The 26,567-nt window shown below is 38.3% G+C and overlaps 1 protein-coding gene across 1 annotated transcript in view; it reads right to left on the reverse strand.

Moving 5' to 3' along the window:
- Positions 1 to 26,567, reverse strand: part of WWC1 (WW and C2 domain containing 1) — a 142,826-nt gene that overhangs the window by 9,261 nt on the left and 106,998 nt on the right. The window contains exons 10-18 of the mRNA XM_074212465.1: positions 20,754 to 20,843; positions 20,081 to 20,616; positions 16,732 to 16,840; positions 15,892 to 15,972; positions 13,666 to 13,752; positions 11,608 to 11,800; positions 6,004 to 6,159; positions 2,045 to 2,145; positions 991 to 1,117 (exon numbers count right to left, since the gene is read on the reverse strand). Of these exons, the coding sequence (XP_074068566.1) occupies positions 991 to 1,117; positions 2,045 to 2,145; positions 6,004 to 6,159; positions 11,608 to 11,800; positions 13,666 to 13,752; positions 15,892 to 15,972; positions 16,732 to 16,840; positions 20,081 to 20,616; positions 20,754 to 20,843 (1,480 nt within the window). The remainder of the gene's footprint in view (positions 1 to 990; positions 1,118 to 2,044; positions 2,146 to 6,003; positions 6,160 to 11,607; positions 11,801 to 13,665; positions 13,753 to 15,891; positions 15,973 to 16,731; positions 16,841 to 20,080; positions 20,617 to 20,753; positions 20,844 to 26,567) is intronic.

The raw sequence follows: 26,567 nt of genomic DNA on the forward strand, positions 1-26,567 counted from the left end.
CATTTATAGAAAATTGCTATAAGACTAGACTAAGCTTCTAAAGTGAAGACTGTTATAATGTTTATAATTCCCTAGTTAAATATTTTTTAACAGTGGGGACACACAAATACTAATGGTAACTATAGAGACAAGAGATGGGATAAAGGAGGTACATCATGTATTTTTTTTCTATAAAACTTTGAGCAGAACTACATTTAGTAACAGGACAATGAAAGGATAGGGTTGAGGAAGCAGCTGGGACAAAGAAATGAATGAATAACCAGTTTTGACAAAACCTTGGGTACAAACATGGAAACAAAGTAAAGATGGACAGATTGCTTTCTGTGGGGTGGTGGGAGGGAAGTAAGTTTGGGAGAAAATGGTAAAACTCAAATAATATCTTTAACAAAAAAAAAAACAATAAACCTTGGGTACAGGGACTCTAAGGGACTGTGTTGGCATCTGTATATTATAGATCAGAATGAACCAGAGAATGGAGAAGAATTTGACGCCTTATTGGACCAATTCCTCTCTGGGGAAAAGAGAGGCCCTTGAATATAATATTAGGGAAAGAGATTCAGAGACAGAACTAAGACATCTTAGAGATCATTGAACCCAGCTTCTTGCCCAATAGATAAAACCCCCTTCACACGCAATACTTTTGCTTATTTCACATTTGAACTCTTTGATTACCAGTGATATGACCAAAATTGGGGAAAGGGAACCTTGAAATATAAATTACCTCTAATTTCACCTCCTCTAATTCCAAAGGAAATATTTGTTTCTTGGTAAATGAAAAGTGGTCATCCCTAACCCTCCATCAACTACTAGGAGGGGTTACAGCTTAGAGCCCATCGTCTCAGCAACCACTTCTCAGGGGGAAGTCAAAAGACACCTAAGGTCAGAGTCTGTTCTTCTCTGAAAGGAGCAGGTAGATGCAGGTGTACTATGGGATCTTTCCTAGGCAGGCTGGTTCAGATCCCTAGATTTCATTCATTTTTCCCTCCTTACCTTTATTGCTGGGCCATCTTCCATACCGAGTGAATTTTTCTCAGTAAAAATGTCTTCCTCATCTTCTTCCACCTCCTCAGCTGCTCCTTCATTCTCACTGCCACCATTGGGATCCTCATCATATGGCCTATTATGTACAAGGACTCTGATCACCAACTAAAAGACAGGCTAACCCCCCCATCACCCCTAAACGCTGATCATTGCCCTGATGTTCCTCATTTCTGAAATTTTGGGAAATAAAGTGAGGCTACCCATTAAGATAAAGAACCAAAGAGATATGCTATTTAGGGAATAAAAGATGAAAATTGAAGTGAAAAGCTTGATTTACATATAGATCCTAGCAACTGTAATGGGGCTGATATTTTCCCCAAATAAAACAAATCACAGATTTCTATGGGAATACAGTGGAATTTGTCTCAATATAACTCTGACTCTAGTATGCCCAAATCTGAATGGGAAGGAGAGGTGGGGAGGGGAATATGTGTGTGGGGATAAGAAGAATAGAGAGAGAGAGAGAGAGAGAGAGAGAGAGAGAGAGAGAGAGACAGAGAGAGAGAGACAGAGAGAGAGAGAACAGAAGGGGGGTTGCTAAGTAACAATGTGAAAAGTCTCAATACAAGCTTGGGAATTTGGCCTAAGCTACTGATCCTCTGCCAGAGGCTTGGAAGACATGTCCTATGTCTATTTCCGGCTTCAGACCTTCTCCTGTTTGAACCAGCACAGCGGTTTGCCATAGACAAAAAAGCAAATTAAAAAAAAAAGTAACCTTAACCCAGCAATTTTTCTACTCTCAATCACCACAGGAGGAAAAGTTGAAGGAAAAAAGCTCAATGAAAGTTGGAGCTGGGTTGAAAGACACTTCTTATTGTTAAAGCATTTGAAATTTGGAACTGGGAAAGCATAGGAAAACAGAGACATTCTCGAATTTCCTCAGGGAACTCTTCTGAATATTGGGGTTACACTGGGATGAGGATCTGGACTCATGTCCTCCCCTTTCAGCTGGGCCTGCTTAGTGCTAAGGTGGGGGGTTAAGTAGGGGGAAGCCCTCACTTACCAGCTCTCTTCCATTGTCAAAGCATTACTTTCCCCCTCTAGTCTCTTCTCTACAGCCTTCAGTTCCACAGCTGTCTGCTCTAGGAGTGCAGAAACAGTGTCCTGTAGAGAGAAGACCCATGAGGGCTCACTCACCATGTCTCCCAGCTGCACTGCTTATGATCAATCATAGAATCCCAAAATTTTAAAGCTAGAAGAGACCTTGGTAATCATCAAGAACCCCATTTAAGAACTCCAGTCCAAGGGTTCTTAAATGTTCTTGGACCTCTTTGGTACTCTGGTGAAACAAACCTATTGAACCCCTTCTCAGAGGAATGTTTTTTAAAATACAGAAATGCAACATATAGAATTACAAAGGAAATTAATTTTCCCAAAATAAAGCTATTACTATTAACCCCGCCCCCCAACAAATCACACCAACTTGGACAGCACGTTTAAGAGCCCTTCATCTAGTCTGACTTTTCTATTTTATTAACAGTGAGTGTAGTCTAGTTATGCCAATTCCATCACTCATGATTCCATGCATAGGCCCTGGAAGTAGAAAGAACTGAGAGCACCTAGGTCATCAGTTCTATCCCATTACAGATCAGGGTTTAAGTGATATGCTAATAGCCAGGGTTCAACCTGCTCCTTGGCTCTAAACCCACTGCTCTTTCCACTAATAACACTACCTTTTGCTGCCATCTATATGATCACAGGTGAATTGTTTTACCTTTCTGGGCCTCAGTTTTGTTGACCATAAAGAATAAGAAATCTATTACCTAAAGTAGAGGACAATTGTGAGGGGAAAGCACCTTGTGAAGTATGAAATTATAAAGAACTGTGAATTATTTTTATGACTTGCTACTACTTTCCCCACTTCCCATTCATTTCTGATAGGCCATTGCATATTGCTTATCAGAAGCTGGACTTGAATCCAGTTCTTCCAGGCTGGATCTTGAGTCACTATGTTACGCTCCCTCACACACCTTCAGAAACACAACAATCTCACTATATGTCCAATAATTCTTTGATCCAAAAAGTTCTTCTCTCATAACTCTGAGCAAAATCAAAAACTTGAAACTTATTTAAATGACTTTTCCAAGTCATACAGCTACCTAAAAATATGATCCTTAACAATAATAGTAATACAATTTAAAAATTTTAAAAAGAAATGATACTTTTGTAAGTCTTTATGATTTACAGTATCTCAAAGTCTTGTAAATGGATTAGTCTGATGGTGAAAGTTTGGGGTTCAAATAGAAAAAATAAATAGAATACTGCAACAGAGCTTAAAAGCAACTCATCATTCCTGTGAAATTCTGATTATCCCAATACTCTAATGCAATTTAGGAGAACAATTCAAAATGAATAGAGCTTTATTAATGGTGGGTGAGGAAAAGTTCTGCTATTTCTATTGGCTTTACAATGCAGTTCAAATCATATAGTGACACATGTCTAGTGGGGAGCCTATACCTGTGAGTTCATCAGAATAAGGAGCAGTCAGTGAGGCACTCCCTCTACTAATACACATTACATCTGTCCTGTAGTTAGGAGTCTTAAGAGAGTTGGCTGGAGCATTGAGAGATGCAGTATCTTGCCCAGAGTCACACAGCCACTAAGCATAGGTGGTACTGGAATTCAGATCTTCCAGTTTTCTATTCACTGGCTATCCTGTTACTCATGCCTGTTTAGAAAACAACAATCCTACTGTATGTCCAGTATTTGATTTTTAAATGAAAAAGGATCCTCTCTCCCAACTTTGAGGAAAATCTTTTTTCCTTCTGTTGACTGATATTCTACCTCTAATGATTACTTTATGGACTTAAAAAAGAAATTTTTTTATTTTAGATCATATAGTAAAGTTCACATGTTTTTATATATCCACTAATATGATTTATATGTCCTCTATTCCCAATATATACTTCCAAAGAATATTTTTCAAGTGAAAGAAAAGGCCAAGAACTTCCTTAATCCATATTTTAGTACAGAAAAATGAACATTTGGGGGGTTTTAGGGTTGTATTGAATAAAAAAATGAAAGTAAATCTCTTGGCCAATTAAAAAATTAAGTGCTGTATACATATCTATCACTAAGCCATATAAATTCTGGCTTAGTGTTTGGGTGGTCCTACAAGCGGTAAACATATAATTATATTTGAATTTATTTGTATAGAGTACATATAGGCTTATATATTTTAATGATTACTTAAAATCTCAGAGAATCAGAATATATAGACAACAATGAGTGTGAAAACTATCTACTAATATAGATCAATACAGATCAATAACTCCTTTTGTAATTAATAACTTCACAGAGTTGCCTGGATCCACTGAGAAGTTCAATGACTTAACATAAAGGCAGACCATAGCATAGACAGGATTTGAATCCACAACCATACTGCTCTGCTACACAGAAACATTTGAAGAGGATTTAAAACATGGACTTTTTAAAAAAGCTATACTAAAAATGAAGGATTCATAACTTTATTTAAAAACTCAATAAAAGTGGTTGTTTTAAAATTATTAACTATTTTTTTCTTTAGGTAAGTTTTTTTTCTAATGCCTAAAAGCAGATTTCCATCTAGTAAATTCAAAGAGGTTAGCCAAATAGCAGATATTTGTGTTCAGCTGTACATACGTATATACATACAGACATTCATTTATGTGTCTGTGCTATCTATCTATGATGTAATTACATCTGTCATTATATATTGTATTATATATATAATTATATATTACATATATATTATATATTATAAACATTCACATGACTATGGCATGAAGATTTCTCTCTCTCTCTCTCTCTCTCTCTTTCTCTGTCTCTCCTATCTGTCTTGCCAGTAGAGCAAATGACTCTGGATTCTCATAGGTTATATCAATAAAGCATAAGTTTTGGCAGGTCCTTCCCAAGTTGAAGAGACTTTAGGTAAAAGTCTGGTGATCGACTGTTTGTCTATTGTCCAAGAATCACTCAGCCCAGCTAAGTTTGGGAGAACTTCATCACTGGGCTATTAGTGTGATGAACTAAGATGGATAAAAACACAGCAGTCTCAGAAAGTCACATTCTAAGTGATAGAGGGGTTTCAATCTGTGTGAGTGAAGAAATACTCACATTGACTATAATCACAGTTCCTTACAGCACTAAGTACTATATATTTATACTTATATGTACATGTATGGGTACATATTTGTATTTACTTGCATAGAGAGACATATGCACATAACACATAACTATCCCTTTTCTTATTTCTCTTCCCTCCACTGATTTAAAGAATCATAGAATTGGAAAGGAGCCCAGCAGTCAACAAGTTCAATTCATATTGAAAAAGTTCATTTTTTAAAAATGTTTTTGCAAGGCAAATGGGGTTAAGTGACTTGCCCAAGGCCACACAGCTAGGTAATTATTAAGTGTCTTAGGCTGGATTTGAACTCAGGTACTCCTGACTCCAGGGCTGGTGCTCTATCCACTGCACCAAGTTCATTCTTAATATACCAAATAAATGATGATCCAGACAGCTTGAAGATTTCCAGAAGGAACCCTCCCTAATTCTGAGAAGTTCAATTCCATTTTATGGATGGAACTAATTGTTAGGAAACTTTCTAATATCCAGTCAAAAGTTGTTTCTTTTTAACTTTGACCCATTGTTCCTGGTTCACCCCTTATTTTCTGGGGTCAAATAGGATAAGTTTAATGCCTCTTACACATATGAGACTTTCAAATACTTAAATATGGCTATCCTATGCTATTCTGAGCCTCTTCTAGACTCAATATCTCCAATTTGTTCAACCATTTCATATGTAATATGGTCTCAAGGACTTTTATCATCTTTTTAAAACTTCTCTGATCTTCTCTGGATTTCTCAATATCCAATTTAATTTGTGATATATTTCACATGTCCATTGTTGTCCTCCCCCTTCCCCTGATGTTCTGAGTTCTGAGTGTCATATGTTAGGTGAATATTCATTCATGTCTTCTCACCGATTTTTCAGAACCAACTATCACAGAGCAGCTTTGTGCTTTTTGCTTGTTTTGTCGACTTTGCTTCTTCAAGTATTTGTAGCTCAAGAGATTGTACCAGCGTACTGTCTTTTCTCCTGACCGGCAGACCTCAGCAAGGCTGATCTGGGCTCCACCCTGTGGGAGGGTGAAAAGAGAGAAGGTCTCAATCAGTGGTATTTTCAATTCTCAGGAGCTATTTGGAAAGCATCAGGAACAGAATTTACTAAGGAAGAATTCACAGAGAGTAAAGGAAAGTTAAAAAATTAGACCCTTTTACTTCTGAAAGCATAGCCCATTCTTGGTTATCCATGATAGGATCAGAGCCTGGATTATTAAATAAAACAGGGCATCCTCCTTTTGCTCATTCCATTTCCATTAACTAACATTTATTAAACATTTATTTTTATATATAACACTGGGCTAAGTGCTGGAAGAAGCACAGATAGAATCAAGACATGACCCCTATCCCCAGGGAATCAAAAGAATCTCAACTGGAAAGGTCAGAAACAATGAATACCGGAACAAAAATCCTCTCTAGACCTTGGCCTTTAAGTTTCATAATCATGATGAAGCCCATTCATCTTACTTTCAAACAGCTCTAATTGTTTAGAAGTTTTTCCTTACATTGAGTCTAAGTTTGTCTCTACAACTTCTAGCTACTTCTCCTAGTTCTTCCCAATGGTATCAAGCAGAGCAAGTTTTTACCTGTTTTTCCATTATAGGTTTAAAAAAAATACTTGCAGGTATTCTATCTCTCCTAAGTGTTCTCTTCTCTTGGCTAAACCAACTGCTCAGTTCCTCCAATGCCAATTTTCTATATTAGCTTCCATATCTCTCCTAGTTGTCCTCTCCTGGATAAGACTAGTTTGTTAAAGTTCTTCCTAATACTTTACTTCTGACCAGTACTAGGGAAACTTGCTGCTTCTGGACACTATGTTTTTCTTTTCTTAAGGCATAGTTTAAAGATTGTAAGACTTTGGGGGACTTTCAAGCTTTAAATTCTTTTTCCCATGGAGAATCCTGGATTGGTTTTGTAAGCTTAGCTTATCTTTGCAGCTCTACCCACCAGGAGTGGTTCCCACAAGTGGCAGAAATGCAAAAGAACAGGAAAGCTAAGGGAGAGGCAAGGTAGTTGTGGACAATCCACTTGCCAGCCAAGATTTCCCTAGATAACTAGATGACTGCTCTAGCAGAGTCAAGTCTGTGGGGAAATAGAACTGATTTTCTTCTAACCAAATACTACCTCAAGATTTCACCAGGAAACCAGAAAATCTTTCTGAATTGCTATTGATGATCTTATATCTGCCAAAACCTGATCAAGTCATTATTTTATCATCTTCATTATCAATTTTCATGGAGGCAGATTCTTAAGCAAATGAGGAAAACTTCTGTAACCCCTCTTTCTAAATGCATACCTTTTGGAGACCATTACAAATTTTTTAAAAATTCTGACATTGTCACTGTAGCTTTAAGAGCTTAGATGGAATGTTAGGGGGCAAGGGGGAGGAAAAGACAGGCTACTAGTTAGAACTGTCAGTTGAGAAATGCCTTGACCTGAAGCACTTCTGGGGCTCATGATGATCTATGATTAATCTTTGTGTGAGAGAAAATGAAGATGGACTGCTTTCTTATGAAAACTATTTTAAGTGTTATTTTAAGAAGAAATCCTATGAAGAGAAGTTTATAAAGTGCTTCAGAGAAGCTGAAAGATGGTTTTCTCTCATTACTGAAGAGAATACAAAGAGTAAAGGGAATAATCTTGAGGAGAAATATGAAGAAGATATTAAAGAGATAAATAATTAACTTCTATAAGTTGAACGGGTTGCATCTTCAGACAAGTAAAGAAAGATTACTGATAGTTTAAGAGTTTGAATTGACTTTGTTGGTGACATTGGTCTTAACCAAATGTTTTAAGTATTATTTATTAATATAATGCACATATCATATCTGTCATGCTTATGTGTACATTTTTGTTCATTTATTTAAAAACCATATAATTTAGTAATTTTAATATTAAACTATAGATGATGAAAATAATTACGAGTAAAAGTTTCCCCAGTTCATTAAATAACATTTAATGAATTTGAGTGGGAACTTGAACTAATAATTTAATTAAGAGATTGTAAATTTATTGTGAAATACATTTTCCAAAATACTCCTAGATTGTTATGGAGATTAATAGTTATATAGCAATGAATCAAATGAAAGACAGAGGTTGGGTAACAGTGAGTACAGGCAAAGTTCCAGATTCCTGTTTTAAGAGCTAGCTGATTGTTAAAAGTTTCGGTGCAAACATTTATACCTCAGAAATTGGCAATCTTTACCAATCAGGGTTTGATTTATTATTTTGTTGATTGTCTCAACTTAAGAAAATGTGAATAATGCAGATTAAACTTAAAAGGATGTGTGCATGTATTTCTATTTCCAGATGAGTTAATAATTTACTAGCAAACTCTCATTTTGCTCTGCTGGCATTACTTGAGCTCAGCAGAAGCACAGTAGAAGGTTCAGGAAATGAGACTAGACTGGAAGTCTCATGATTGTAGGCTAATGATGATCATAATTGGCATTTATATAATGCTTTAAGTTTTGCAAAATGCTTTACATACTTTACTCCCATTTGAACCTTATTGTTTCTTATACTTGCTTTGCCTCCATTCTATTTTAAATGGCAGAGTGGTTAAAAAAAAATGATGGTGTGGTAGAGTGGGTGGGGCTAAGGAAAAATGTGGCTAGGAGATAAAAATATAGAGGTATGGGTGGGATGTGAAAGAAGGACAAGAGATGAAGGCTGGGGTCAGAGGGAACAGGAAAACCACAAGTTGTTAAGCTCAGGCATCACCAGGGAAGGCTAATGGGGCTGGAAAGAATGTCTACCCCCTTTTTTTCAGTCTAGACAAATCTTATCCATCCTTCCAAGTCCTAATTCAAATATCTACCAGGAAGACTTCCCTCATGGCTGCTATCTTTTCTAATCTCCAAATTCTTTAAACTCTATAGCCCTTATTTTTGGACTGGATTCTGATTTCATTGGTATTGGAAAAGAAAATAATAATAATAATAATAATAATAATAATAATAATAATAATAATGATGATGATGATGACGATGATGATGATAAAACTGTTAATAACTAACATCTGTATGGTGCTGGGCCCATTTTATAATTGGGATTCTATAAGACCTAATAGATAGAGGCAAACCCTGCCTCAGATAATTACTAGCTGTGTGTCCCCAGGCAAGACACTTAAATCCTCAACTTCAGTTTCCTCATCTATAAATTGTGGCTAATAATACTCTCTTCCTTATGGGATTACTGTGAAAATCAAAACAGATACATATATAAAATACTTTGCATACTATATATGTTAGCTGTTATTCCTATTATTATTCTATTACTCACCCACTGATATAAGCTCCTTAATCAGGGACCAAGTCTTATTCTCAATATATTTTTCTTAGAGCATAGTACTAAGTAGGAAATTAATAATTACTGAATGAAATGAAAATGGATGAAAATAGCATATTTTCCAAGACCATCCAAGGTAAAGGAACCTAATCCCTAAAGAGGTCATTGACATTTATCTTCATCCCCAGAAAGGGTTACTTAAAAACCTCTCTGATTCCTCAGATTTCCTTTCCTTTTCCCCTCAAAATCTGACACTCCATTATTTGAGTAAGCAACTCAACATTTTCAAGTAACCGAGTGAGGTGAGTTTCTCATCAGGCAGCTGAATATAGATAAGTGCCAAAGTGAGATGGATAGATTCAGCTGCCTCCATGGCAACCTACAATGGCCAGATTTCAATTAGGAGGCAACCAGTTAGGAAGAGGAAACAGGGCTGATTCTCTTATAATTGAGAAATACCCCAAGGCTGAGGAAACACTTCATGAGGAAGCCAGAAAACCTTTCAGAGTTCCTACTCAAGACTCTGCCAAGGCCTGATCAATTTATTGCTTCATCATTATCCATTTCTATTTGATGCAGAGCGCATGAGGAACATAATACTGGATCCAGGGACCATTTCTTTCAGTTTTCCTAAGATGTAGAAGGAATGGGGGAGAATCTCAGAACTGAAGAATGCCAGGGAAGGGGAACCTAATGCAGAGTATCAGAGCTGGAAGGACATTAAGAATTCCAGTCACCATGGATTTGCCTCTTCTGATTCTCTTGCTAAGGAGAAATAAGCCAATAAAAGCTCAGACCGCCCACTATGCTGAGGGAAAATATTAAACACATACATGTATACATTTGAAAATATGCATATATGTTATATGGCATATTCCATGAGGCAACATGGTAGAATGGAAAATTAGAATACTTCTGATCTTAGACAGATCACTAAACCTCCCTGGGCCTCAATTTTCTATTGTAAAATGAAAGGGTTAGATTAGGTAGCCTCTGCAGTCACTTTTAGTGCTAGATCTGTGATCTAACAAGTAATATGAGAAGCCTATATAGTCACAATACTGTAAGGTTTACAGGGTGCTTTCCTGGCAATAACACTATAGAGCAGTATGTAAGACTTAACCCAATTTTGTAGATGAGGAATCTAAAGCAAAAAAGAGCAATATAGTTAATAAAGTTCAAAACCTTTTTTTTCTTTTTAGGTTTTTGCAAGGCAAACGGGGTTAAGTGGCTTGCCCAAGGCCACACAGCTAGGTAATTATTAAGTGTCTGAGACCAGATTTGAACCCAGGTACTCCTGACTCCAGGGCCGGTGCTTTATCCACTGTGCCACCTAGCTGCCCCAGTTCAAAACCTTTTGTTCAAGGTCAGTACATTCCCTACTCTACCATGTTGATGAATGAATCTCTTTATAATCTGTACAGTCCTTTCTACTCAGGATATACCCTTCTTCTGGAGAATTGTGACTGGAAGATAAGGGAAGTTTGGAGCAGTGATGTCAGTCAGTTTGGCCTTATGAGCTGGGTCCAGATAGCACAGTTAAGAGTAATTCCACTTCTTTCCCTTAAATGTCTTCTCCTTATCCCATTTCCACAATCAGAAAGGGCCAACATCCTTCCTCACTTGGCACAACCTATGGAATCCTAACATGAGTCTGGTAAAACTTTTCTACAAATAACTCTTCAGCACAAAATCATAAGAAATAGGTTTAAAAAAGAAGAGGTTTAAGATGGATAGAGACAGCAGAAACAAGTTATCTTATTGTGTGATTTGAGGCACTACAGAAAGACATACCTCCTTCCTGAACCTGAATACTTTTCATCATGATGCCTTCAATTCTACATTGATAAATAAGTACTTGAAGATAAGCATTGTTCTATATTTCTCTCAGAAAATGCAATATATTTTGAAGGGAGGTTTATTGGATGGAACCTTCTATCAGAGGGGAGGTCAGGAAGCCCTGAATTAGAATCCTGGCTCAGATATTTACTAACAAGGTCATCCTTATCAAGTCACTTAATCTCTATCAGCCTACATCCTCATTTGTCAAATGAAAATAATAACATTTGCTTCACATGGCTATATCCCCAGGATCAAATAAAATAACAATTATAAGAACTTAGATAATGGCTAGCCTGTAGACAAAATTCTGAAGACAGAGAAACAGGTCTCACCAGGCACTCTTCCATGTGATTCTGATCTGTAGAACAGACATCCACTCTCAGAGTTTTCTGGTGCAAAGAGGAATAGGAGATGGATACCCAAAACATTTCATTGAATACAAGATTGTCAGAAGCTTCTAGAGGCCTTGTCCGGAACAGGCAAGGTGTGCTTTCAGAACAAGGGAGGATAGCAACCCGGACATTCCTAAAGGAAAACAAAGGGTTTCAGTTAATTCTTTCAAATTCAAAGGGCTTTACTAAACAGCTGTTGTCACTATACTATTAGCTTTATTTTGTTACAAGAGAACTTGCAGTAATGACAATAATCTGTAAATATTTGTAATGTGAAAACAAAATGTATCAATAAAACCAAAATAGAATAAGAGGAGAAAAAAGGTAGTAGACTTTTTAAAAACTAATCAAAAATAAAACAGAATTGAGAATGAAGGTATGACCCCTTATGCTATTTCTGTATTGTTAAAAGGCAGGTAGAAGGTAGGCCTGGAGATAGGAAGATTCATCTTCCTGAGTTCAAATGTCCTCAAACACTTACTATATGACCCTAGGCAAGTCATTTAACTCAGTTTCCCCATCTGGAAGAAATAGCTGGAGAAGGAAATACAAACCACTCCAGTATCTGCCAAGAAAACTCCAAATGGAGTCACAAAGAGTTGGACACAACTGAATAACAACAACTAAAAAGGCTACATAAAGTCTCCAGGAAATCCCATCATCAGATTCTAAGGACAGAATTATCTGTTTCTTAGACACTTAAAGCTTTTGGTCCTCTTTGTTCCATTTCACAGGAAGTAGGGTAGAAAAGTTATGGGGAGTTTGGTGTACAAAAAAAAAAGTAGAGTGCGTTCTTGGTAAAGTCTCACTGGGCTTGGAAACAAGCCTTCCAAAAAGAAGGGTGGTTAAAAAGGTTGGGAAATGGACTCATTTCTCAAGGAATTCCTGGAAGAAATACCCTGAGGAGGTCACTGTCAATCTGTACCAGGCACTATGCTAAGTGCTGGCAAAAAAAAAAGGTTAAATGCCTCTGCCCTCAAAGAGCTTACATTCAAAACAGTGAAGGCAACATATGCAAAAAAATTAATTTATACATGCAAAGGAGAAGGCTAAATACATGAGCCTATGCACAGCAATCTCCCTAAATGACTGCTTACTTCATGATTTGGAGAAGGGAAAGTGGAGGAATATATGAATAAAAGTGAAATGTCCTATAGAAAGGCCTGGAACTCCTGCACATTGACTAATAGGAGACAGTAACCTGGAGTCCAAGCCTGCAAGATGATAACCTAATTCCATGAACTTTTCCCTCTTAAGAGTCTATGACACTGTAGAGAAGATAGAATGGGCTAAGGAGAATTCATGTATCCTCAGAGAAATCTAATTGTTACTAGTCTAAGCTGTAAGATCTTAAACTGTCTAAAAGAAGAAATATAGAGTTCTTACTTAGAAACCAAAGCCAACTAAACACTTGACATGAATGTGTATGAAGAAACTAGTCCCACATTAAAAACAAAAACAACTGCCACACCAAAGCCTAAAATTATCCCAGAAAAGTGTAGCAATTACAGTGCTTTTTTTTTTTTAGAATGATAGGTCTGTCCTGTTTTCCAAAGAAAGTCTATTATATAAAAAACTGAACTTATACAAAAATAAATTCGGGGATAAATACTGAAAGAATCTTCAGCCTATGGTTGAATGAAATAGTCAGCCACCTTTTCTCCTACTCATCCCCATTCCAAGTGTGCCTTTAAAAATCATTCCATTTACTAAGATTTTTAATGTTTTAAAATTATTAAATATTACAATGCATATGCACTTTTTCTAGGATTATATCTATTGGGTGAAACAAGAGCAAATGTACTTTTAACATTATTAGGGAATCAGACTCAGATGTCAATCCTGAATTGCAGTAATGTGCAGTGCCATAAATATGTAATAAATAAGAACTTGTGATACAAATAGAGTCTTTGATATTAAAGGAAATGTGTATTTGGGAATCAAGCATTTCAATACTGGTGGAGGATGACATTTGGGTCCCTCAGCTCACATACTTACACCTTCTGGTCTTGTTGTAACAACAGAGCAGCAAAGTTACTCAGCTGGATGATTAATATTGCAAATTGCTTATTCTTCTCATCATACCTGAAATGAAATAGGGAACATGATGCACCTGTTAGTAACAAAATGCTTTTTTTAGCAAGAATATGCAGCTGCTAATGGCTTAGGAACTGATTTTGAAGAATTTTCACTGTACTTGCACTTTGCTGTATTGTTAGATTATCAGAAAGCAGCAGACTTGGACCACATTATCTTAGCTCCCTGTAGACCTGCCTTTGCTGAGCTAAAATTTAATGTTGTGCTTTCAGTTTTTTTAATAGACGTTGATTTATCCTTCTAAAAGAAATGTCTCTTTGATGATCAACTATGATGGACACAGCTCCTCTCAGCAGTTAGAGATCAAGGATAACCCTGAGAGATATGCTGGAGGACAATGCCGTCAACTTCCAGAGGGGGAAAAAACCATGGCATTAATATATATATATATATATATATATATATATATATATATATATATATGTACTATGTTCTTTTTTTAAAACTTCTCTTTTTTCCCCCTTCCTATTTCATGGTTTTCTTTCTTTCCCCCTAGTTCTAATTCTTCTTTCACAACATGACTAATATGTAAATATTAAACAAAAATATACATGTATAGATTTTACCAAACTGTTTACTTTCTTTTTTTTCTTTTTCTTTTCTTTTTTGGGTTTTTGCAAGGCAAATGGGGTTAAGTGGCTTGCCCAAGGCCACACAGCTAGGTAATTATTAAGTGTCTGAGACCGGATTTGAACCCAGGTACTCCTGACTCCAGGGCTGGTGCTCTATCCACTGCGCCACCTAGCTGCCCCCAAACTGTTCACTTTCATAGGGGGAGGAAGAGAAGAAAGGATGGTAGAAAAATGTGGAATTCATAAACTTGCTTAATGGATAAATATTGAAAACCTACTACAGCATGTAATTGGAAAAATTAAATAAAATTTCAATTAAAGAAAAAAGAAATGTCTCTTTGAAGAATGTTTCTGTATCTTTTCCAATATGGTATCCAATGTTCATTATATGGCCCCAGTCAATGAATCCGTGTGAGTTAGTGCAGTAGAAGAAACAATAACCTGGGAAGCAAAAATACTCAGTTCTCCTTCATCCTTTGCAATTGACTTGCTTTGGAAATATGAATTAAACTCCAGGAGGTTTAGTCTTTCACTTCTGGGTTTATACCAGGTTTCTAAAATTGGGGCTAGCGTTTCCTTGGGACGAAGGGGGGGGGGGCAGGGAATGAGAACCTTTCTTAAAGGTACCTTTCAGGCCTTCTAAAGTTCTATGATTCTAGAACTTCAAGGTAAGGAAGAAGTTTTTTCCCTCCAGAAGAATTAGTTTGCTTCCTCTTATCAAATAAAGAGTACAATATAATGAAATGTTTCTTTTTTTGGCTTAACTGCCAGAAAACAGCATTTAATTTAAAATGTATAGCTCTCTCATTTCAGTTTCTACAAATTGTTTTTGAAGGCAAGCACAATAAATGTACACACTTTTACTTAGTGGGAGATGCTACTAGATTGAGCAGGATTCACCTACTCTTCTCAACCATGGAAATCCTCAGGCAAATGAAGTGAGAATAGGTTGAGTGCTCCCTCTGCTGACAAGATTCCATATGCAGGCACAGCTTAGTGGATAAACCCATCCTTGAACCTTGGCTGTGGGAGTTTATTTGTATGTGCTTACAGTAGCTTTGACCAAACCAATTCTGCAATGCTGAGCTTACATGCCTTTGAAAACAGAAGTCTTGGGCTCGGGGCGGGGTGCCAAAAACATCCTGGAGTCAATTATCAAAAAGTCCTTCGATAACAAAAATGTCAAATGGGTAACTACAACTGTGAGTAAGGGACCAGGCTAGGATGAAAGTTCCACAGATTTGAGGACATGTCGAGAATACAGCATAGTATAATGTAAAGAACACTAGATAGACAGTGTGAAATCTGGATTCTAGCTTTAGCTCTAGAATTTACTTTCTATTCAGCCTTGGGCAAGTCATTCAGGCTCTTCTGTGTCTGCTTCTTCAGTCAAGAGATAAACATACCTTTTCTACCTCCCTCATAAAGGGGTTGTGAGAATCCAATGAAATAAATGTGAAAAAAATGCAAATGTAAGATGTGCAGGGAATGGACAATTAATAGATGTCTCAAAACTGAACTTCCCTCTTCTTATGACCCTTTTCCCAGTCCTTACTTCAGAGCAATTTGAACTCTGGCAGCTCCTATGGCCTCCAATTCATCACTGTCGAACACAGTAGTTTCTGAAGTGCCCAGTCTGAAAGGCAACATGGGGAAAAAAATTAGGATTTAAGCAGGTCCCATCAGGAAACGAGGACAGCTATGTGCATTTATAAATGAACCTTCAATGAGTAATGACTAAAAAACATTTGTGGTATTTGAATATGATAGGATACTATGGTGCAGTAAGAAATGATGAATATGAGGAATTCAGAGAAGCAGAGAAAGCCCTGTATGAACTGATGTAGAGTGATATAAGGAGAAATAGAACATTTTGCACAATGGCTAAAACAAACAATAGTCTGAAAGAATAGGGAATGAAACAAAATACCCTTCCTCTTCAGAGAGGTGGAAGCACACTAATGTTAACTTCACTGACAGACTTTGCTCAATAATAGTACTAACTTTTGTTACAAGGAAGGGTGATATAACAATAAAAACTGAAGATAGATGTAAAATGAAATGTAACTTGTAAATTAAAAAAAATAACAATGAACAATATAATTATAATGACCATGCTTGGTTCTGAAGAAAAGATGAGAAAATGAACCTTCCTCCCTTTTTGACCTAGAGCATCTTTTGAGCATAGAGGACCAGACAAGAACCAGGGCTATATCACTGCATCATCGTTGTCATCGTTGTTGTCGTCGTCGTCACCACCACCACCACCATCACCACCACCACCACCACCACCACCGTTAATGCAAGGCACTATACCCAGATGATTGCAGGATCATTGCCCTACCCTCCCTGTGCTTGATGACCAGAGGTAGAGAAACAGGCCACAGATTGTTACCTTTGCCCAGAAGCCTCATACACGCCACTGTCTCCTGCCACTGACTCATCTGACACTGCTGCTGATACACAGGCTACTTTTAGGATTGGTCCTCTGGCCACATTTGAACCTGATGGAGGAGAAAGAGGAAAGGAAGGAATCAATCAATCAATAAGTGTCTCTTCTAGGCACTGAGTCAAATAAAATTAAACATAATTCCCATGTGGCCTCTGAGAGGCAGTATGGTATAATGGAAAGAGATTTGGGTTTACAGTCAAGAGAAACATGTATTTGAATCCAGATTAGCTTCATGATCCTACACAGGGATTTCATTGATATCAGGAATTCCTGGAAGAGGAATCAAAGTAGGCCAATACCTTCTGGGCAATTTAAGGGTCAAAGTTGCCTAGAAACTAAAAGGCTCGCAGATTTGCCAAAGGTCATATCTTTATTACATGACTAAAGATTTGAACCTAGCTCTTCCACATTTTGTTCCTCACATGGTTGTTGTGAGTAAAGTGTTTTATTAAAGTACTAAATAAATGTGAAATACTGAGGCAAAAGCTTTGGTACCTATCATATCAGTCTTGAGGGAGAGATGGTATGGGAGGGAATTCCTGCTCCCCCCCACCCCTTGCCATTTCCTTTCTCTTTTTAAAAAAAAGACAGGGTCTATTATTCTTCTCTTACATGCTGATACCAAAAATATTTCATAGACTTGACCTTTAATTAAATTTCTCTAGATCACCCATCCTAAAGGTTCTACTGATTAAAGAATATAAAGAATTAAAATGAAAGAATTAATTCTTTAAACTTGTCCTAATGCCTTGCAGCAGAACAGCAACAATCAAATTCTTATGGATAGAGAAAAGTGTGGAAGGGCACAGATTTAAACTTTCTAACTGGTCCATTGGCCTATTCTATTGACAAATCAAGCCCTTTTTTTCCCCCCTGATTCTTGGAAGTTCCCACCCACCAGGTCACTTGGGATAGGGTCTCTAAGCTTCTTGACCTCAGCCTAGTAATTAGAATGAATGCTGAATACCAGCTGTGTCTGTCTCACTGTCATACCACTGAACCAGGATGGCAATGTGCGTCTGGCAGAAAAGGGAAGGAGGCACGGGAGGAAGAGAAAGGAAGGACTTTCAGTTGAATCTAAGAAATATCTTTCCAAAGCTGTTGTCCACAAAGATGGTATTTTTGTTGTTCAGTTATTTCGATAAAGTCTGACTCTTTGTGACCCATTTAGAGTTTTCTTGGTAAAGATACTGAAATGGTTTCTTACAGGTAAGAAAACAGGCAGATATGGTTAAGTGACTTCTCACATAGCTAGTAAGTGTCTGAGGTTAGATTTGAACTCAGGAAGAGGAGTCTTACTAACTCTGGACTTGGCACTCTATTCATTGTGCAGTATATAGGCTTCCTTTATTTCTATTCCTTTCTACCCCGTGGTTAAGTATACTTCTGAAGCCCAAGTCTCCTATGATCAGTCATATTGGAGGGATCAGACAAGTCTTCCCCTTCTCCTCTAATTCACTTAGGGAAATTACTCTGCTGAATGAACAGTGGTACTAATCACCTAACTGCTTAGCAGTTGAGGGCTGAGCTCCTGCCACCAGTCTCAAAGCCCCTGATGAAGAACCTCCCCATAAGAACATTCACACAAACGCAAGAAGAAACGCACTCAGACTGATGGTTCATTAAGCCCTCCTTTCTGACCCACAGACTCCAAGCAAGTTTGTGGATAAACATCAGAATTGCTCTTCATGATGCTCACTTTACCAAATGTGTCTTGCACATTTCTAAAAACTAAATTATTCCATCAAAGTGGAGATTTCTTTCATGGAACCCTTGGGCAGTCTAATGAAGCCCATGAACTCCTCAGAATAATATTCTTAAATGCATAAAATAAAACGCACAAGATTACAAAGCAATTATATTGAAATACAGTTTTCAAAATATGCATTAAAAAAAAAACCAAGCTTCACAAGTCCCAGGTTAAGAACTTTTGCTTTTTAGAATTTATATTCACAGACTTGTCTAGAACCTGCCTTAACCTCTTTATATCTACAATCTGAACTACCTCACAGGGTAAAAGATTTCTTTCATTTTACTACCTGCTGTATTAAAGAAGTACTTGCTTTTTATTTATCTTAAGATTCTCTTTAAGCAGTAAGGGGTATATTCTGCTCATATCTATCTAGCTGCTTCAGACACAGGACTGGTGGGCAGCAATGATGTTTCTGCCTATAGCTCTGTTTAAATGCAAGAAATGCACCCATCAGGGCTCCCTATTACTGGGGAAGCCTTTCCTCACTATCCTTGCTTCTCTTTATACTATATAATGTTGCCATCTGAAGTAGATTCATTTGGACCCAGTGCTAATTGGATCTACATTTCTGGGGTTCTATTTACTTTAAGAATAAGATAAGCTTTAGTTGCTTCATGTCCTGTCCTATAAATGGGGGATCCCTCTGTAGACAGAGAATTTCTGGGATGATAAGTGCCCTGAGACCATGGACCATTGTTTGTTCTTTATCTTGCTTCCTAAATCACTAATACAGGACTACATACACCTTGAAGGAGTTCAGTGAGTCTTTTTTGGGCTAACAGACATCTTTTCTTTGTTTCTGATGTCCAAGCACTATATTGGGGTTAGCCAGGCTGTTTCCAAAGACATGAGAAACTGGGATTCACAGTCCTTCAAATGGTCTTTGGATAGATTTCATGGTGTCCAGGAACTTGGACAGAAAAAATATCACATCTTTATTTTATATATAATTTGCTTCTTTTGTAAACTTGTGTGTTATTTTATATGCTTAAGAACAGTACACTGAGAAGGGGACCATAGGTTCCATCAGATTGCCAAAGGGGGTCATGACCAAAAAAAGATTAAGGACATTTGATGTAGATCAACCCACTTATTTCAGTGTTTATGCAGTGACTAAGAACTTCTATCTTCAGCCAAAAGGATTCTTGCCTTCTTTCTCAAGAGCTTGAATGCACAAGTACAGGCAGCATATGTGGGCAGCTTATAAATGCCACAGGTTTCTGAGTAAACAGGGACACAGGGGTATAAAGTCTATTAGATTAAAGGTTCTCCATATCACCAGATGCCCACAGCCCAGTAGCAACGCTACTTTTGTTTAGGTTATTCATGACAGAAGGAAAGGTCTTTTGTGAGGTAGGACCTGGTTCCAGTTTCCTAAATTATTCTACCTGAACCTGCAGAAAAGATAATGAGATCTGAGAAAACCAGTGGATCAAGACATTTGTGGAGTCTATGTACTTCAGTTAATTCCTAGAGCAGGGAGGTCCCCTTTACAGAATTAGTGGGGTCTAGAAGTGAAGCCTATAGGGAAAATTCTACCTTGACAAAGCTGCTTGTCTTCCCCTCCAGTTTCCTCTAGTCGGTAACCATTTCCAGTGCTGCTACCAAGCGTGAGCTCAGAAAAGTTTACATTCAGTTCTGGATCTTCAAAGTCCAAGGGGCTCAGAAAAGCATCTCCTGCTAAGAGGGGATCGATGACTAGAGGGGAGCAGGGAGGGGATGGGGAGGAAAGAGAAGATCGAGGGGAGAGTGAAGTCATGGATTTGGGAGTGCCAGACAGAGAACGGAGCGCCTGGAGGCGGCTGGCTGCTTCAGCTTTCTGAGTCTTTACCACCTCATTCTCATGGATGGTGGTTATGTAGCCTGAGGGCCGGAAGCCAGTGGCCCCCTCCATTAGCAGGAATTCCACTTTGCTCTGGAGTTCGGAATCCAGCTGGTCCAGTGGATCATAGTAGAGATCAGTCAAGCTGGCTGAAGTGGAAGAGTCCAAGCTGGATGCTGCCAGGGAACCCCTGCTGGATGTGAGGGAGCCAGGGCTACTGCCAGAGGACAGGGACTGCATGCTACTGGAGAGGCTGAAAGGGAAATGGAAAAGTTTATGTATTATACTGGGAGACTGTGGCTCCAGGCCCTCTCTCCAGAGTTAAAGAAATGGAAACAGACTTAGGGTTTGAGAGTTTTCTGACCAATAAGACCACTACCAAATACTCACCTTTTCAGTTGAATATGGAGACTTGCAACGAGCCTCGTTGTCTCTTCTAGTTCTCGCACTAGTTGATTTCTCTTACTATTTAATTTCAGCCTATTATTGGGAGACACAGATTAGAAGGCAGTAAAATGAAGTGCTAACATATCTTTCTACGTTCCTCACAAAATAACTTCCATTTCAGAGAGTTTAGGGATTTACAAAAGGCTTTCTTAACAATAGTCTGCCCAGACCTGAGATAGCACAGTGGATAATCTGATGCAATACTGGAGTCAGGAAAGACTCAGGTTCAAATTCAGCCTCAAATACTAACTAGCTGTGCTACACTGGGTAAGCCACTTAACTCTGTTGCCCTCATTTTCTTCAATTGTAAAATAAGTTGGAGAAGGAAATGGCAAACTACTCCAGTATTGTTACTATGAAAACCCCAAATGGGGTCACAGAGAGTCAAATATGACTGAAACAACTAAACAGCAACAAAAGCCTAGACCTGATATTCTGTTGTGGGGAACTTCCAGGGTGATAATTTTCTCTGCTCAGACATACAGTCACAGTACCTGAAGACACCAAGAAATTAGTTTTACAGAGGATACAGATGAGGAAACTGAAGTACAGATAGGTAAATTGACTTTACCTAGGCTTTAGAATTCAGTCACAGTTAAGAAGTATCAGAGCTGGGAGTCTAACTCAGCTCTCTTCTCTCCAAAACCAGTGTTCTTTTCTGGGAGTCTAAACTCAGCTCTCTTCTCTCCAAAACCAGTGTTCTTTTCCATCCTATTTCTCACTGCCTCAAAAAAGGAGAAAAAAGAGGGTCCCCTCATCCGTTACTTAACCCCTCTCATCTCTTTCTCTTTGTCTCTGTCACTCTCACACACACACACACACACACATATACAAACACACCCCTTTTTAGTGGTAAGGTATTTGTGGGACTCTGAATCCACAGAGTAGCAAGTAAACAAATAGGCTAAATCTCTCTGTTCTTCAGGGAATATTTATAAAACAGAAGTATTTTCCAGCTCCATACCTAAATTCCAGTGAAGACTGAGGCACTAATTCTGTGGAAAACCTCTCAGATTTCCATCCATTCCCTCTTTTAAAAGATGGGCTCTCCAGGCCCCCAAAGGTTAGAAGTTTTTCAACCCTTCTCCAATGATACCAACTACCATTTTCTAGAGGTTCGGTTAGGAAGAGCCACTCTAAAATCAAGCAAGAACTGTCTCACTGCCATGAATGAGAGTGGTACTCTCATAGATCTGTGGCAGTCTATTGTTCTCCAGTGCATGCAAAGCTGCATCTGTTCTGAGGAAAACCCCGGTAATTAAAAAATACTGAGGGAACATGTTCCCCTGCTTCTTGTCAAGAGCACAGCCTGCCCCTGGGTCTGGAAGCACTGCTGTCATCTGCTGCCATCTGTGCTAGTGAGGGCCTCCCTCCCCTTGCTGCCTCTGGGTCTGATCAGCAGCCCCTTGCCAGGGACTGGAGATAAGCTGGGGAACCCAGACTGGGGCTCAGTCACTGAGAAGGGACTAACACTGATGAACCTGTTCAGCTTCTCAGTGTCTGGGAAAACAAAACCAAGCCTCAAAGAACAGTCCACAAAACAAAAAGAACAAAGCTTGCCATATAGAAAACCCCATAGAGAGGTGGAGGTTGTTGGAGAAACAATCCAGTGGAACATTCTAATCCAGGGTTATTAAGAGAAGAGACAACAAGAGCCAGTGTGCAAGTCCAATGGCAGGCTTCCCCCCAGCAAATGAGGATCTCCAAGGATTCCTCTATTCAGTGACCTCTTTGACCAATTTCTGCTTAAAGGAGACTGACTAGAGCTTACTGAAAATTCATGCCTGGGGTTTTAGTGAACTGGCAGCATCTGAGGCAGATGGAAACCCTTTATGAATGAAATTCTGTAATATCAACAAAACAGAAGACATTGAGAGGTCCCTCAACGATCCACTAGAGAGATGTTTAGAAAGGGGGTGATTGCTGAGGTTAACAAGAAACTGTGTTCTCAATGTCTACTCCTGGAGACACTCTTAAGCGTGTTCTCATCCATGAGAGACAAGCCAGGGTTAATTGCATCAGATTCCAAATGAGAAACATAGTCCAAATTAGAGGTCTCAGTGGACTGCTTATAGAATTAGAACTCTAGTCAATGAAGCTTTTAGAGAACCCCTAGAATTTACAGTCATAGGGTATGTCCCTTTGTACCACATAAATATATGGGTGTGGCTATCACTTCTTAGACTTATCTAAATCATAAGGTTTTTCTCTTCATTGTCTTTGTCCCACAGGTGGTCAGGAATACACAAACTTCCCAAACATCCATCTATTTGGGAAACTGAAGGCAAGGTGAGAAGCAAGGTCAGAGTATGGGAATAAAAGTTTCAAGACCAGTCATTGTTGTTCTTTAATTTAGCAATTTCTCTGGCCCAGGCACATTCTTATGGGACTTTCAACATTGAAGATGGAGGCATTATCTGTCAATGTGCTGGCTGGAGAGCCATGACCTGTGACATGAAGACTGGATGAGGTCTACCAATGTGGCTTGGGATCTTGCCCTACCACCCCATCCCTGCATCTCTGTTTTTCTTTCTGACTTTTCACTTAACTCTTGGTTCAGTTTCCTCATCTGTAAAATGGAGATATGATAGCACTTTCCTCCCAGGATTGTTGTTGAGGATACAATGAGATAAAAGCATTGGTACAGCATTTTGAAAACTTTAAAGCACTACATAAATGCTAGTTATTAGAATCCTCAGGGTTCATTTTGGTTCATATCTTCCCTTGAGTGGGAGGACAGCTACTGGATGAAGAGGGGAGAGAGGAAGGAAAAAAAAGGAGAGGAGAGAAAGAGAGGAGTGGGAAGAACAGAAGAGAAGGAAGGTGAGAAGAAGAAAGAAAAAGAAATGGAGGTGGGAAAGAAGTGGGGAAAAGAGATAGAAGAAAGGAAAGAAAAGAAGGGATGATGGAGGCAGGGGAAGGTTATGATAATTGTTATAATTGGTCCATCCAAGAGGATGCTTTCTTCTGATAGCAGCTATGCTGCCCAGAGAGCATCCGCCTCCAGGGAACTGTCTTGAGGTTTCTCACAGCAGCATCCGGCTCTCTGCCCACAAGCTGTCTGGCTTCTCTACTGTTAATTCCCTCCTAAGGAATCAATCTCTCCAAAGCACTAAATTGTCTTCTCAGCAGCTGCTTCAGAAAAGCAATTCTTATTTCTCTGGCCCAGGCACATTCTACACCAGATGGGATGGGGAAATGGAGAGGAGAGATGAGTAAGGGACTCTGAGATCAAGACTGCATCAGCAGAGGGAACTCAAAAAACTTCCCAATACACATCTCTTAGAAGCATAGTCTTCCCAGCTAGAGGAGACCTTCTATTATTGCTTCCAAATAGTCAATATTATGGCTTCACAGAATTGGATAATTGTTCATCTAGTCTAGCCCTTCCATGGAAGGAGTTCCCTCAGCAACATACCTGTAATGGTCATTGAGCCTCTGCTTAAAACCCTCAGGAGAGAGAACCCAATACCGTTTAAGGCAACTCATTTTATTTTAACTAAATTTGCCTTTTTTGCTCCTGGTTCTGCTCTTTGGGGTCAAACAGAACAACAGTGCACACGATAGTTGTTCAAATACCTGAATTTATCTATAATGTTTCCTCTCTAAGTCTGTTCTTCTTAAGGCTATAAATGCCCATTTCCTTCAACTGATCAGGGACTCAAGGCCCTTCATTTACCCTGATTATTCTCCTCTGGACATTCTCTTTCTAGACAAATCCTTTCTTAGTCACTGGTGCCCAGAAATCCACACGATATTCCAGATGAGGATCCTATACGGTGGAACCGTCAAGTGATCTACTCCTGGAAGCCAGAGCTTTTTTGATGCAACCAGAGATCTCATTAGTGCTTTAGGCTACCAGATCACAGTGCTGACTAATAGGTAGCTTACAATCCAATAAAATTCAAAATCTCTTTTAGAACAACTACCTTCTAACCATACCTACTCCTTATACTTGTGAAGTTAATTTTTTATGTTATTTCCTTCTTTTAAAAGTAGAGACAATTGAAGCGTAGAGAGTTTAAATGATTTGTTCAAACTAATAAGAACATAGGCAGGGGTGTGCTGATAAATATTTAACAACCAGCTCTCTGAAAAACTTTTAAGTTTAATTTTCATCATTAGTATTTTTTCTCCATCACTTTCTTAACTCTAGAAAATCAACAAAATAATAAATCAAACTCTGGTTTATAATGCTTGCAGATTTCTGAAGGGTGAACACTCACACTGAAAATTGAACAATTTGGTCTTGAACTGTTTTGAGTTTACTCCTAACCATAGTTCTGGAATTGAAAGGGACATCAGGGATTATCTAGCTTAATTCCTTCACTTCAGAAATGACTAAACCAAGGCCCAGAAGAAGTAAATATCTTATTCAAAATCATACAGCTACTCAAGAGGTGGGAAGATGAGAATCTTGGTCTCTCACTTCCTCCTCTGCTGATCCTTCCACCTATAATCACATTGTCTCAAAGTTGTCTGCAAAGTGACCAAGGCACACATTTCAGCAGGGTAGGTCTTTATGAACCCCCTACTCTGTGTAAGCCAGGAATGGTGATGAGCTCCATCCCCCATGAAGTGGTTTGGCTTTCTCCCAAAAGTAGTTTCAAGATTTGGTTGCAAGTGTGGAACTGAGGACCCTGGGAAAAGGGCCAACAGAAAGTAAGGATTTTCCTAAGTCCAAGACAAAGAACTCAAAATGTGGCATAAGGAATCTTTAGCACTAAATAAGATTGCAAATAGAATCTCTGAAGTACTCTCAACTCAATTATTCAGGTTCTTTGCTTCTTTTCCTTCTCAGTTTTTCTTTAGATCATTTTTCACTACTTATCAGCTCCTCCTCCATTTAGCAATGGACTGAGGAAATCCAACCAGCCATAACCAACTTGACTTCCTATGATGTTTTAATAAAAGGTTTAGTTGGATAGGCTCAAATCAGTGGTTCAAAGTAATTTTGTATTAATAGAATGTGATCTCCTGCAGTCGACATTGATGAAAGGCTGCATAACATAATGTAAAAAGCTGTGGCCTTAGTTAGGTGGTCTAAATTTGAGATCACATGTGAGCCTGGAGAGGTTACTTAACCTCCAGTTACTGCATATGTAAAACAGGAATAATAATATTCTTAATTCTAGTTTGTTGAGTTTTTGTGATGATCACAATAAAATACTGAATGAGAAAATGCCATGTGACTATAAAATGTTGTGTCTAATTCAAGAATTGTGGTGAGAAAAGCACTGTGTACATCTTAAATTACTATATAAATAGAGCTATCTCATTCCCAATATAGTTAGGCAATATATCTATACATGTCTATACTGCTCCCTATAGAAGTATTTATCATCGTGCCAAGTAAGATACATCATCTCCTATTGTTGAACTGGAAATTGTATTCATCCATTCATCCAGTCATCCATGCTTCCATCCATTCATTTAAAGTATTTACTGAGAGCTTACTGTATACAGACTACTGTACAAGATGCTACAGAGAACACAGCAAATATAAAAGATAATCTCAGCCCTCAAGGAACTTATTCTCTAGTTGGAGAAACCCAGTATATGAACAAGGATGAAGCAAGGACCAAAGCAAATGCATAACATTGCAGTCCATACCAAATACAACAGGGTTCTCCATTTTACAATAGAGAGGTATTCTTGAAACATTTTGCAGAACCGATTGGGATTGCTGGCTAATAATGAATTCTTTGAAAGTTAAGAACCAGCCCATAAATTCAGATTTCATCATAATGGGTTTTC

The sequence above is a fragment of the Macrotis lagotis genome, chromosome 1 (genome assembly GCF_037893015.1).
Source record: "Macrotis lagotis isolate mMagLag1 chromosome 1, bilby.v1.9.chrom.fasta, whole genome shotgun sequence".
NCBI classification, from domain to species: domain Eukaryota; kingdom Metazoa; phylum Chordata; class Mammalia; order Peramelemorphia; family Peramelidae; genus Macrotis; species Macrotis lagotis.